Raw genomic sequence first — 14,557 nt, 5'->3', positions numbered from 1 at the left:
CCCTAGAGCTTGTCTGCTCTTCATAGAAGTAAAAAATCTAGCAGCTGTTTGAAAAGAATTTATGTAAAATAAAAATAGAATAATTAATATTTCAGATGCCTTTAGTACTTCCTTAGACTTGTTTGTTTGGTTTGGTTTGGTTTTGGGCTTAATAGTTTCCGGGTCTGTATAAAAACCCTAAGTAAACCTTTGCTTTCATTTAACTTACAAATCTGACTCTTTTGGATCAAGGGAACACAGAAATTGTTACATTCAAGTTCACTAAATCCTGAGTCCTCCTTCAGCAGATACTTTAAACAGAAGGTGTCATGTCAGATCCCTCTTATGAATCAGAATATTTTCTGATATTATGAAAGTAAATTTACAATATATAACAAGCATCTACTGACTTTAGCAGAGAAGTGTGTTTTCTCCCATCAGAGGTAGTGCTTCTAGGTTAGCTGCTAGGTCAGGTTAGAGAAAGGTCTAGGAAGTGCAGGAGAGCATCAAAATGAAAAAAACAAGCACAACTCTTAAGCATGAATACAGTTAACATGCGGACAAAGTATTAGAGGAAATGACGCACCCTGCCTCTTGCTGTCCTAAAATTAAGACCAGCTGACTGGCTGGGATCTGTGCTTTAGCCTGGCAAAATACTGTGTGTGCTGGTAGGGTAGTTTGGAGGGACACAGCGTTCCTCAAGGTGTCGGTGATCCGACTAGAAAACCTATTGATCCTTTGATGGCTCTTTCCATGAGTGCCTCACACCACTGGGAGCCAGTTAGCACGCGTCTGGAGATGGCCCATAGGTTCTGCTCGGGGATGATGGAGAAGGAGCCTTTTGTGCCATTCGGTTTCCTTGTTCATGCATTTGTCAGCTCAGCGCAGCGTTGCTTGGCAATGTGTCTGCATTGGAGAGGACTTGGAGAGGCAGCCTTGAGCAGAAACATTGCTCTACTGCCTTTTACTCCTTCAGGGACAAAAGCTTGCATCCTGCACATCCCATAAGGTTGTGGTTTGGTTCTTCCACTAGCTAGCAACTTGAAATGCATATATTACATGGGCTGAATATTGCTAGGATCCAAACATTTTTACTATGTTATAGGGAGTTGCACTTGATGATTCTTATGGGTTCCTTCCAACTTGTGCATTCTATGGTTCTATGAAATGTAATGTGTCTGCTGGGGTGAAAGGGTAGTCAGCAAGTTTTTTACCTTGGTTGAGCTGCAGAGGCAAAGAAATACTGACTAGTCTGTAGAAGTGTATCTTTGTAGTGCATCCATAGCAGCAATAGAATAGCAGTTAGGCTATTACAGACTTACTAGAAAACAAATGAAGTAATTTCATATTATTTGTTCAACAATGTATATATTTTATGCAACATTATATGTATTTTACACTCACAACTATTTATCTATTTACAATCCTAAGACATTTATTATAGTAAAGATTTGTGTTTTCTTGTAGTGCAAGAGTGAAATCAAGGAACAAATGCTCATAGGTTGAGACCTAAAAAAAAAGATTGTTTTGAACATTGAGAGTTGCAACACTCAGTTTGAACAACTGAGGCTGCAGGGAGTGAAGTAGTAAATGCTGAACTACAGACTCACAGGAATTAGTGGGTGTGGGTTTGTGGTTTATGTTACAGAAGAAGTTAGACCCCAGATGACCAGAATGATCCTTCTTGGCACTGCAGCTGACCAGTCATGCACCCTGAGCATCCCGCAGTGTTATGGTGTGTTTTTTCCACTAGCTAGGCTGCAGGTGTTTGGGGTTGTACAACAAGGAGTATAAGGGAATGGAAAGCGAATTTGGGATATGTTTCTGCAGCTGGGCTGCTTGCAAGGGGTCAGTTCTGCAGTGGAAGAGCTCTGGCTGAAGCAATGAGTTATTCAAGGCATGGTGGTCTCGCCTTGATCATCCAGACACCCTTGATACTTAAATCATGTTAAATGGTTAGGATTTCCCTACGTTCAGAGATGTTATAAAGTTTGCTGATGTCTGCCAGTTAAATTAGGATAGCTGTAAGGCCAAGTCTCTAAGAGGGAAAGCTTTTAGACAAAATCCGATCTGTAAAGTGACACAAACCAGAAAAGTAAACAGAGCCATTTTAGAGAATCTCCTAGCCTTTAAGGCAGAGGTGAGTTTAAAAGAGTAACTCCTCAGATTAACTTTTTTCCCTCTGAAATTTGCTTCTTATGGTATTCATTAGTTAAAACAGGGTTAGCCCAGTGTAAGAGTTCACCTCCAGTGAGTCAGACTGAAGTCTAGCTACTATTTTTTGGCTACCTAGCATGCCAGTGTTTGTCATCACTCCTCTTCATTTTCTAATGTCAGGATGAATCATTTTAGAAATGTTTATATCAGTTCTGTATGAAACCAGACAAGCTACAGCTTACTGAGCTTCTGAGGTTCACATTTTCTTGTCAATTGACAAAGTTGAAAATCTTTTCTTTTTCTTCACACCCCTCCCCCCTGCCATGGGAGGGAAAATATTCTTTCCCAAACATGCTAAGTCTTTAATGTGTTTTTCTTGATCTGTGTAAGGGTTTGTCTGAGTCTGGAGCAAGGATGGGCTGATGAAACAGGGTTCGTGGTGCAGCTGGTTCACCCTGGCAGGCAGGCAGGCAGAGGCATGGAAACAGATCAGGGGCTCAGCAGTATTTACAGTCCCTGCCAGGATAGCTGCAAATCCGTATTAGGATCATATCGTGGCTTTTTCCCCAAAGTGAAAGCCTTCTTTGAAGGAGTCTCCCTTTATTTAAACAAACTCCGCAATGAGCTTTTTAGTTCCCAGAATCAAAGATGAGGTTTCACTTTGTTCTTCCAGCTGCGGCACAGATCTTCTTCGTAACTTTGGGCACTATTCAGGCCACGTACTACAGCACCAAACACAGAAGTTGGTGTTTACTGTAGTGCATCAGCTTGAGAGCAGTATCTCCACGGGAACTTGTAAGGAGCTTTATTTGCAGAGCCGCATGGGGCTACATAACTTGGGCATCCCTTTCATCTCCTTTTTTCTGATAACAGATATTATGCAGTGTTATCCTGTGTACGCATCAGTGCTTCCATGACAGTGCTGTAATCAAAACCTACCATCTCTCTAAAGAGTCTTCACAATTCTTATGGTAGAGATGTACAGAAGAACTGGAAACTTTCAGGAATTAACTTTCTATTTTCTTGCTAGTTTGCTGTTTAGTCACCCCCAACTCCCTGCACCCCAAGGTCTAAAAAGAGTTTTTTACAATATTTCAATAGTATTTAATACCATTAAAATTATTTCAATAAGGTTTGTCCTGTTTCTTGTTCTGGGCAGGATTCTTGACTGGGAGTAGATACCAGTAATGTTAAATATTCGGGGTATTCTAAACTGGAAACACAGATGCTGATAACATAGTTTCCATTTCCTATATGTTGTGCTCTCATATGCACAGATTTCTCCACTGCTCATCGCCTCCAGTAGATTTTTATACCAATATAAAGTGTAAAGTATTACCACTATGATCTAACAGTAATTAGTTCACTCACTTTGTGTTCATATAAAAGCAAGGCATAGAGGAGAACTGAGAATCGTGTTCACGATGTAAAACTGATAAATAGAATACATTTCAAGTATGTATTAACCTATTAGTGCATTAAACATTAATTAATTAAATTATTAAGGTTATTAAAAATTATCTCTATTTTATCTCAGCACAGAGATAAATAGTAGAGCTACAGCTACTGGTGAGTGTAATTAATTTGGTGGTTTATAAACATAAAGTTCTCCAGGGGTTGTTGCAAATTCCCTATGTGATAATTTGCATTTGTATTTCAAGTTAGCTTGAAAAAAAAGGAAAAAAAATATATGGGAAGGTGTTTTTTCATCAAGATATAGAACAGTCTGTATTCCATAAGTTTTATCTACATATAAAATACTATTCTCACTGCTTTGAATGTGAAAACGCATAAAAAAATGACATAAAAATCGGCATTGTAAACTTGCTCACATGTGATTAACAGCTCTGAGGAAATCTACCAACTTTCCAATGCTAAGAACATAGTTTGGTTTCTCCAGAGGTGTAAATCTGCACAGCTCTATTAAATTTAACAGACTTCCTTTGGTTTTCAATTGGGTTTGGAGGATGGCCAAATCCTGGCAGATAACCTGATTAGTATAGATGTTCCCACCTGTAAAATCTTTTGCTTTTTAAAGGTATAGATAGCTTGAGGTTAGAATAAGATTAACATAGCTTCACATAATTACACTATCTGCCACAGTTAATTTATGTACCATAGCATTTTAATCAGAGTGCAGCAAACGGGGTTCATTTAACTCTTCAAAATGCAGAAAGAACTACTGAAAAGCTTACCACTTGTGACCTTGTGTTTAACAGTGTCTCATGTCCCTTCTCATTACAGACTATTCGAGTTAGTGATTTACCTGTTTGGAAAATATGTTTATTTAAGGAAAAGGAACTAAGAAAAAGTATATTTTTATTTCAAGATTGGCTAATCTTTACAATTTCCTCTTGGGCAGTGTACTGGGCAATAAGGAAAAAATAAGGGGCTGTATGCTCTCGCCACAGTACAGTTAGTAGTCACTGGATTGTTTCTTAGGGCTCCCAGATTTCCCAGGGGGAAATCCAAGTAGTATTTGCCAAAACACATTTTCAAAACAATTTTAATTGTTTTTGTTCCCAGCTGCAGAGACGACATCATGCATTGCTGAGGCCACTTTGATAGGCCTTTATTTAACCAAGGCTCATGTGCTTATTCTCTTGATTTCCAATTCAAAAGGGTGCTTCAGCTTGTGCTTGTCTTCACAGAACATAAATAGATGTCAGTTTAAATGTGTGTATGAGCTGACTGTAATAAGGATCTTGAAGCAGTGTTTAGCTATGCAGTGTTTTAAAGATGAGATATGGCAAATTAGAAGTAAAATAGGTGATCAGAGACTTATATTGTAAAATGGACAAGAGCATCGTAATTCACAAGGTTTTTGACACCATTTCTCATAAAATCCTCATAGAGAAATTGATGAAGTGCAGAGTAGATGAATGGGCAGGGAGGTAGGTGGAAAACTGGCTGAACTGCTGGGCTGAAAGGGTTGTGATCAGTAGCACGAAGTCCAGCTGGAAGCCAGTCAGTATTGGTGTACCTCAGGGGTCAATACTGGTTTGCAAATGATACAAAACTGGGAAGTGGTTGATACACTAGGTGGTTGTGCTGCCATTTGAAGGACCTTGAGAGGCTGGAAAAATGGGCTGACAGTAACCTCACGAAGATCAGGGAAAGGAATTGCTAAATCCTGCCTCTGATGAGGAATAACCCCAGGTACTAGTACATGATGGGAACTGGCTGGAAAGCAGCTCAGCAGAGAATGACCAGGGGTCCTGGTGGACACCAAGTTGACCATGAGCCAGCAATGTGCCCTTGCAACAAAGAAGGCTAACAGCCTCATGGGCTGTATTAGGCTGAACATTGCCAGCAGGTCGAGGGAGGTGACCCTTCTCCTCTGCTCAGCACTGGTGAGATATATCTGGAGCTCTGTGTTCAGTTCTGAGCTCCCCAGTACAAGAGAGACATGAACATATTGGAGCACAAAGGGCAATGAAGATGATTAAGGAACTGGAGCATCTCTCATATGAGGAGAGGCTGAGAGAGCTGGAACTGATGGAGGAGTGAAGAAAACAGGGCCAGACTCTTCTCAGTGGCACCCAGTGACAGGACAACACAAACTGAAACAGAGGAGGTTCCATCCGAACATAAGTAAAAACATAAAAGCAATTTTCAAAGTTAAAAATACAGGTTCATAGGAAAGTCTTAAGTGGGAAGAAGTTCTGGAGATCATCTGGTTCAACCTTCTGGTGCAAGGGCCATAAATTAGGTTATCCAGGGACCTGTGAAGCTGAATTAGCAAGAGAAATCGCACCATTTCTCTGGCTACCTATTCCATGGTGAAGAATGCTTTTCTTATATCCAGATGAAATTTCCCGTGAAGCGACTTGTGTCCCTGGTCTCTTGTCCTGTCACCATGCATGGTGGTGAAGACAGCACCTTCATCTTCTCTATAGCTGTTTTTTAGGTATTGGAAGACAGTGATCTCCCTGAACCTTCTCTTCTGTGGGTTACACAAGCACATGCCCTTTTTGACTTCTCTTTGTATGTCAGGTTCTCCAATCCTCTTATCGTCTTGGTGGCCCTTCACTGGACCATCTACAATCTTTCTCTCTCTTGAACTGGGGGAAATTCACTCTGTGTAGCCTAGATGATGGGCGTGTTTCTTCTGCTAGGATTTAGCAGCACGATAAGATTTTTCCAGAACTCTCTGAGGAACTCACATACCCCGTTATAGGTATCAAAATAGGCTTCCTAAAGTCTAAAGAGAAATAAATCTTTTTTTAATTGGATAATTTTTCAAAGTAGTGCAGAACGGAGTTAGTCACAAGGGTAATGTAAATGATAACAGGTTTGAACCTATTCTGGCTGGAGACAAGGGGTATTCTGCCATTAGCTTTCATAGAAGGAGGGAATGACAGACAGTTTTATAGATGTGCTGAAATGGGACTGTGCATAGTTGGACTAAGAAAATCACTCAACCTCCTGTGAAACACAGAGAGCCCTGGGGCAGCCCAGACTGAAAAATAAACTCTGCTAAAGGCTCTTACAGAAGGCCCAAGGAGACCAGAACTTTTTGCTGCCAGTATGCAACTTTCTAGCTGAGAGGCTGCTTACCTACTTTTATATGGAGAATTGGTCTTGGTATTTTTGTTGGAAGACTTTGCAACTAGCCACATCAAACACTGGCCTCGTTGTGTGAGGTTTGCCTGCATCCCTCCCTTGATGCCTTTTTTTTGAAGGCTAAGTAAGACTTGCTGAAATAACTCTGACTCTAAATTTCTGTACCAAATTTTTATAGGAAAACTTGAAAGATGACAAGCAATTAAACATGAGCCTGTCTAGTAGTCGGTACTCTTAGCAAGAATGCTTTTCCCCTTCAGGAAAATGGAGCGACTAGCCAGGACACTGTATTCCCTGTTCTAGGTTTGCCAAGATGTAGAGAATACTAACCTTTTATCTGTTTCTGCTGCTAAATAAGGAACTGCTAGGAACTGATCCTTAGCCCTGAGAGCAGTGGTTTCCCACGGTGCAACAGATTATCTTGGGAATGCTAATGGCGATGGTACAGAACAGAGCCAAGAAGTGTCCTCACAAGCGTGGTGGATGATTGACTGTTTGGTGCTTGGACCTGGGCCTCTTTTATTTATAATATAGATGTGTTCCTTGAATTTAAGCCCTCTCCTCAGAATTCATATTTGTCTGTAGCAGTAGAAAAAAAAAAAGACAGGAATGTCATCTGTTGGGTGTCGGATTCATGATGGAGGTTGGATCAATCATTAACAGGTTCTAAGAAAGGCATCAAAAGTCAGTAGTAATATCTTCTATCAAAAAGAAGCCAATGATGTTGGTTTATAGATGGAAAGTTGTCATGGTTTAAGTGACAAAAGGGAAGAATCTTTTATTGAGCAATAGTTGCTTGTCCTGTTTATGTGTGAAATCATTTGGTGTACCTGCAAAAGCTGTCCAGACTGTGCATTTGAAATCTCCCTGTAGCTAACAAGGAACGAAACTGAGGGGGCTTTTAGACCTTTGATATGGCTTGACTGGAGGTTTTTAGATACCATGGTGTGGATAAGACTGTAAATAATATCATTCCTGTGTTGATAGTCACAAGCAAGTAGCCCTGAGGTGGGGGCATAGGTGCAGTGTGAGAGAATGGTGGCTGCAAAGTGATTTTTATGATGTGCCATGCAATCTGGTGTTTTTCCTTTGCAAACTCTAAGCTCTTGTCAAGTGCAGCAAAATCTCAGTTTCCATTTAGAAGAAAGCATCAGTTGTGTGAGAGTGATCAGCTTGAAAACATGTGCCCTGACATTCAAGAACCAGAAGTCTCTTAAATGCCTTGATTTAGGAGTAATGGGGCAGTTCCTGATTTTGAATGATGTGCCAATAGTAGAGGGAGTATTTCTGTACTGTTGTATCCTCAGCTGGTATCATTGCTGAGTAATGCTTAGTGAAGTGGCTGTTCCAAATCACACCCCCAGACAAGCCCATCCCAAACTCCTCTGTGACTAGAAGAAAGGGTTAAGCCTGAGTGGAGACTAGCCATGCTTGGCTTCCTGAACTGTAGTGATGCTAGACTTGCTTTTTAAAGAGTATAGCTGCTGGTATGGCTGCTCAGGAACGACCTATTTACACCAGGTTCTGTCTTAACAACTGTACTTTGAATGCATTTTGTTATTTTCTTGTTACTCAGAAGTGGTCCTTAATATATTTAATATTTTTAGTGCCCTACAGATACCAAAGCAACGTTTGGGGTCCACCTTAAAGTAGTAGGAGACTGGACAGGTATGTAGAAAAACAATTCATTTTCAGAGACAAATACCTTTACTTGAACTGTTATCCCTTTCTGGCTTCAGCACGATTGTACCTTGATTGTGGTGTATTCTCACTAGAGATCATTCATGCTTGTTTTCCCAAAGCTATTTTTATTACATTTCTTGATGCAACCCCTGCTTTATTCAGATGTACATTTCTTCAGATAACATGTTTTTCCAACTACTAACAGATCTGATTGCAATATAATAATTTTCAGTGTTCCTCCGTTTCTTCCTCTCTTTCTTATTTTTTGGTAGCCTGCTGCCCCTGTCCAGTGCAGTGCCTCTGTGCGTAGTAGTGTCTGCAGAAATGCTGAAATGTGCAGCTCCCAGATAAGCGGATTTTGATGCTAGCAGTTTGGATGGCTGCCAGGTTAATTAACGCCTATGGTACACTGAGATTACAGGTTGCTTTCATGTTCTTCCATTGCTCTTTGAATGTCCTCCAGACTAGGGGTGTAAGCCAGGATTCCCTGCAGAGGAGAATGGTAATTATTTGCTGTTCCCTGTGACAGTTGTATACTCAAGTGATAGTTGTCATTATTCCTTGGGGGCTGACTTTCTTCTTGCTTAGCATAGCATCTCCTTGTAGGGAAGACAAATACACAACACCATCTTGTTCATTTCTTATGAAGAAATGTTTTCCATGTTAATTTGTGTTGGCTTGTGTGTTTGTGGAACTGAGTCAAATGAGCTTGTTGCCCTAAAAGGGATTAGACCAATTCAGGGAGAAGTAAGTCCATGAATATCTGTTGAGCGTGTTGGTCCAGCTGCATGCTTGGCTGTGGAAGTCGCTGAAACTTTAATAGGCAGAGGTTGGGAGGGGAGGGCAGTGCCATATGCACGTATGCTCCATAATCACCCTGATTTTCTGTTCTTGCTTGAAGTATAGGAAGTTGGCCAGACAGAGGCAGATTATGGGCCTAATTAGCCTTTGGTCTGCCACAGTATGATGGCTCTTTTGCTGTTAAGCATCATTCCTACCTGTGAGAGGACAGTAGGCTATTGGGACAAGTCGGGTGGAGAAGTACTAGCTAAATGAGTTTTCTGAAAGAAGTGGCATCTTTGAAGTTTTCTGATTGCCTCTGTGGCATGAATTCCTCTCTATTAACATTTAAATGTTATTCTCCCAACTCAGTATCTATATTCTCCATTGAGAGGCAGGTCTGCCTAGGTAGGACTGTATGAGATTCAGGACACTGTCACATTACAGAGACCATTTGTTGTATTAGTTTTGCTAAACAGGGATATCTCTCCCAGGGTCAAATGTGCTGTCGAGAAGCAGGCGGTGTACCTAACCCTTTATGCCGCATCTGTACCATGAAGCCCTGTTCTCACTTGGTCCCTTAAGCCCTGTGACAATTAATGGTCTCTAATCTGCTGACTGTTTGAGGCACGATTATTATATTTGCCATGTTCCTTATAATCTTTCTTAAGTGTGCTCTAATGGCCGCTTCTGCAGACAGGATATTGGGCTGGAGGTGGTTTTATGTGACATACTGTCATTTGAGCTCTTCTCACGATGTATTCTCTCAGCCTTTATCCTATTTATTCAAATTCTATCGTGTATCACATTTTCACATTCCTGACAGTTTATGCCTGACACCAAGGAGACTTAATTTATTTCAGAGAACTCAATTACAAGCCTAAATTAAAAGGATGCAAAATGAGTGCAGATATGCCGTAAAATGCAGAGAAGAACCGGTTAGTTTGAGACATTTCTTCTCTCGCTGGCTTCAGCTTCTGCTGCCTGCACCTGGGAGATGTGGTGAAGGAACAATTTTCTGCCACTAGCTGTAAGGACTTGAGGGGGGATACACTCTGCTGGCAAACCAATTCTGCAAGTCATGTTTCGGGTCAAGTCTCTGACACTGAGTCTTATGTTTTGCAAATTTAATAGAATACCTCGTGGCCTTAGTGACTTTGTTTTGTAGGTTGGGAAAGCAACTGCATGTCAAGAGAAAAGATAAGGGGTAATAGAATTATCAACTCCTGATGAGAAGTTGCTGTTAATGGAAAGTCATTTATTGCCTATATCCCAGTGCATATCATTTTAGATATCCAATAGAAGAAGCCGCAAGAAGTGGCTTCTGAAAAAGGCAGTCACTCTAGAAATAATTTTTTGCATAGGAGCAGGTATTTAGTAGATTTTCAGGCAATACTGTTATTTGCTTTTTAAAGCAATGATTTGAACCATGAAAAACGTAGGATAGAAAAAGTAGGGAAGAGAGGAAGAAACCTCAGAAACTGTAGCTCTGAGACCTTTGCAAACCAAACGGTAATCCAGACCCCTAAGTGATGTGTTTCTTGCTCCATTGAAACCAAATGGTGCTATCTGAGCTTAGAAGAGCTGAGAAGTGGATTTGGATAAAGGCACAACATTCCCTCCCATTATGTAGGCAGCGGCATCCTTTAGATAAATTTCCAATACAAATCTGAAATCTTTCATTTCTCATCTGTGTTATGGTGGTATTAGTAACTGTATTGTGCTTAGCTTTCATGTTCATCACAGAAAACAAAGACACGCAGGCATTAGTATTGCTGTAATGTGCCCTCAGATGCCTGTGTAGCAAATACTTTCACCTGAAATATTTCCCATGGCTCCCTTTGTAGGCCTCTGACCTGTTTATGCGTCTAGTTTAGGATGAGACAAGCCAGGCACCAAGCATGCCTTTTTCTCTTCGTTCATTGTAAAGAGAGTCTAGGTATATACATCACTACCTCAGAGGTAAGTTAGTTTAATTAATTTGCAATTAGTTGTGATTTTTCCCACGTAAAGGTTCCTAACACGATTTTTCCATCTTTTGCCATGTGCACTGGGCATTGTGAATATTGGAACAGCTATTATAGGCGTCCCTAAAGAATGGTTTTGTGATAATGTAATTACTATCTTTGTGCTGACTTGTGACTACTTAAGTCAGCGCCTATTGTATTAACAAAACGTTTTGTGGCATTGTGGTGGCTCGTACTATTAATGCAATTATTTCATCATATTACAGAGGTGGAACCTATGGCTGTAGACCACAGTTTAGTTAGCCTGTCAGGACGTAGACACCCAAGTTACGATGGGTTTACAGTGGCTGATCTGTGGTAAATGCAAATGTGAAGCCCTGCAGGTTGGGTTAGCCCTGTGGCGCAGAGCTAAGTCAGCGTGTCTTCCCCTGCGGCTGCCTGGCAGTTACTGCGGCTGAGCTGGTGGATGGCAACTTTAAACCCTGCAGTAACATTGAAGTCCCTGCAATGGCTTGTGCACGGATCAGAGCTGTGAGATCCATGGATTAGCTAATAAGCTGATCTTGTTTGTTACTAGCCTGCTTCTCTCAAAGTTCTGTGGTCACCTGTTTCTCTGCAGCTTTGAAAAAATTGTTGGCTTAGTATTTACAAAAGGGTTTTTTGAAAGTTTTTTTTTGTCCCACTTACTGTCTAGTTTGTTCTCAGCATTGTCATCTATCAGCCTTATGCTTCCTCTGTTCTTGCTGCTGCCTCAAGTGCTACTGCTTGTTTAGTTTTAAAGCTGACATTTCATCTGGCATCTCTAGAGGGAAAAAGAGAGGCCATAGGCCATGCCTCATGTCCATCCACTTGACAGCAGTGAAAAAAAAACCACGGCAGTGTATCAAGACAATGTGTCTCATTCACTAGACAAACTTCAGGGTGCGAGACAGAGAGTGATATTGATGATGCCAAAATAACAGACTTCTGAAGCCTTGCAGCATGTTTTTGTGGAAAACAAATACACAGCACTCAGAGGTGTTAAGGTGAACTGCATGCCTTAAGGCAATAAAACATTGCTGTTACGTTGCAGTGTGTTGCTGGTACAAATTGATGTGGGACCGTGTTTAAAATACTGCTGTTGTTCTGTGCTCTACGGTAATTTTTATCTTGTAGTGACATTATCCTGCTGTGTAGTTGCGTATGATCCTAGCGACATTCGCAAGGCCTGTCCACCATTCTGAGCAGCATGGTATTTATTGTGGGGATGCCATAAGAGCACTTCAGTCTGAGACTTCTGTCCTATAGGTTACTGAATGTCATGGCAGCAGGAGGTGTTGATGTGTGCGGGAACTCTCCAGCTAGAGCCAGAACAGACAGATCATGGGGTACCGAACTGCATCACCCTAGTAAACTCTAGGTCTCATCAGAAAATAGGTATCTTTGCTTAATTGTTCCTGCTCTAGATGAGGATATACACGGTCGGTAGGTCATTTAGGTACTGACTACCTTATTTTGAATCTGACGTGGTATGATGTGAATTTTTTGTCAGATATTGTCATAGTCCTTTTTCTGGAAGGTCCAGATTTGGAGCAGGAAGTTTCAGGGGGGAAAAAAAAGGTTTTTTTGGTTAAAACCAACAATTTTCCAGAGCATGGCAAATGTTTGAAAGCATAGATTTTGTTTAACTCCCTATGGACTGAGACAGCAAAGAGTACACACCCCAAATTTCTTATTTTTAAACAGACAAAAATTTTAAGGCAGTTGTTTGAGATTTTGGAGGCTGACTTAGGATTTTTTGCATGCTCACCAGAAGAAAATAAACATACCTTTTGAGTGGCTCTGAAGGAAAAAATGATCTAAACTTGCTGGGCTTGGAGGGTTTGTCAAATTGTTCAGGAGTATCTATGTGACCTTGTTAAGCCCTTGCAGCTCCTGGTTTAGAAAATGCCTCAAGCATCCCAAGGCTTGCTGTGCATTGCTGCGCTTAGCTGGAATTTATCAGCAAGCGCAGGAACTAGCAAAGAAGCAATATTTTATTTTCAGTAACCCCAGGGACAGTTTTAGAGATACTGAAGTAGTGGATCATTCAGTCAGTATCTACTATATTCTTAGTAGATCCTGATTCGGACTGGAGGAATGTGTGAAGCAGAAGATGACAAGAAGGAATAGTAAGACTACAAAGTCTGCCCGCAGGTTGTGTCAAGGGTGTCCCAGGATCATTATAACTGCTACTGAGTTTCTTTAAAAATATTTAGTCACTGGTGATGAACAGTTGGTGAACTCTTTTGCTATTACCTCAAGCTCTGTTTGATTTGGGCCTTTTTCATTCCATAGTAACATGTCTTTTGTTGTGTTTAGTTATTCCATGAGATTCCTGGCAGGGTGTAAAGGCGTTAGTGACGTGGTACTGTCAGTTATTCCAGCAAAATCAACATGTGGTTTTGGAAGCAGAAGACAGAGATGGGGTAGATGTTATTTTCCCCTGTTAGATTTTATGGCTACCAATTCTCATATTGTCAGTGAATCCTACTTACACTTCTGAGGAAGATATCAGAATTGAGTGCTAAAAAGGTTTAATTGTGTTTATATTTATATAATTTGATGTTAGTAATAAAAGTAATACTGTTACATTACTGGGAGGTTAAAATGGCTTAACAGGATAATTAGCCAGTGTGTTGTACGGAATACTACTTTTATTCTTCATTGCCATTAACATTCATTAACTATTTTATTTATGACTGCAAACAACCTCAATAAAAGACAGGATTAAGAGAATGGAGACAAAGAAGGAGAACAGATTTAGTTTACTGGGTCAATGCTGAAAGCTCCTTTCCTCTGATTAAAGAATTAATGCTGAAGGTGAACACGTCTGAATTTTTGGCTCCAGACCTGGTTTATTTTACATTAATTGAACTCCAGCTGACTTAGTACCAAAACCAGTATAACTTAAGTCAACTCTGATTTGAACATTTAATGAGTTTTACCTCTACAGGGAAAAAAGATTTTTATGTGAGAAAGTTGCCTTGAAGGAAATTTTCTCCTACTCTGAAGACCTTTCTTCATGCATCCTTGTTACTTGTAAACTTCCACCTTTTTGCATATCCCAGGCTCTTTTTAATCATGTAATGATTATAGAAAATGACATGGCGGAATGATGTAAATTATTTTTGTCCTTCAATGTCATAGAATCATAGAATAGTTTGGGTTGGAAGGGACCTCTAAAGGTCATCTAGTCCAACCCCCCTGCCATGGGCAGGGACATCTTCAACTAGAGCAGGTTGCTCAGAGCCCCGTCCAACCTGACCTTGAAGGTTTCCAGGGATGGGGCATCCACCACCTCCCTGGGCAACCTGTGCCAGTGTTTCACCACCCTCACCGTAATCAATTTCTTCCTTATATCTAGTCTAAATCTACCCCTCTTTAGTTTAAAGCCATTCCCCCTT

The 14,557-nt window shown here is 40.7% G+C and overlaps 1 protein-coding gene across 2 annotated transcripts in view; it reads left to right on the top strand.

The window, feature by feature from the left end:
* NOX4 (NADPH oxidase 4) overlaps nt 1–14,557 on the top strand; it is a 99,856-nt gene that overhangs the window by 28,068 nt on the left and 57,231 nt on the right. For both annotated transcript variants that reach the window (XM_009334834.1, XM_009334832.1), the window contains exon 10: nt 8,310–8,370. In XM_009334834.1, the coding sequence (XP_009333109.1) occupies nt 8,310–8,370 (61 nt within the window). The remainder of the gene's footprint in view (nt 1–8,309; nt 8,371–14,557) is intronic.

This window comes from Pygoscelis adeliae, unplaced genomic scaffold (genome assembly GCF_000699105.1).
Source record: "Pygoscelis adeliae isolate BGI_AS28 unplaced genomic scaffold, ASM69910v1 Scaffold141, whole genome shotgun sequence".
In the NCBI taxonomy this organism is placed as follows: Eukaryota; Metazoa; Chordata; class Aves; order Sphenisciformes; family Spheniscidae; genus Pygoscelis; species Pygoscelis adeliae.
The sequence above is the reverse complement of the archived record's forward strand: the minus strand, read 5'-3'. Positions and strand labels throughout refer to the sequence as shown.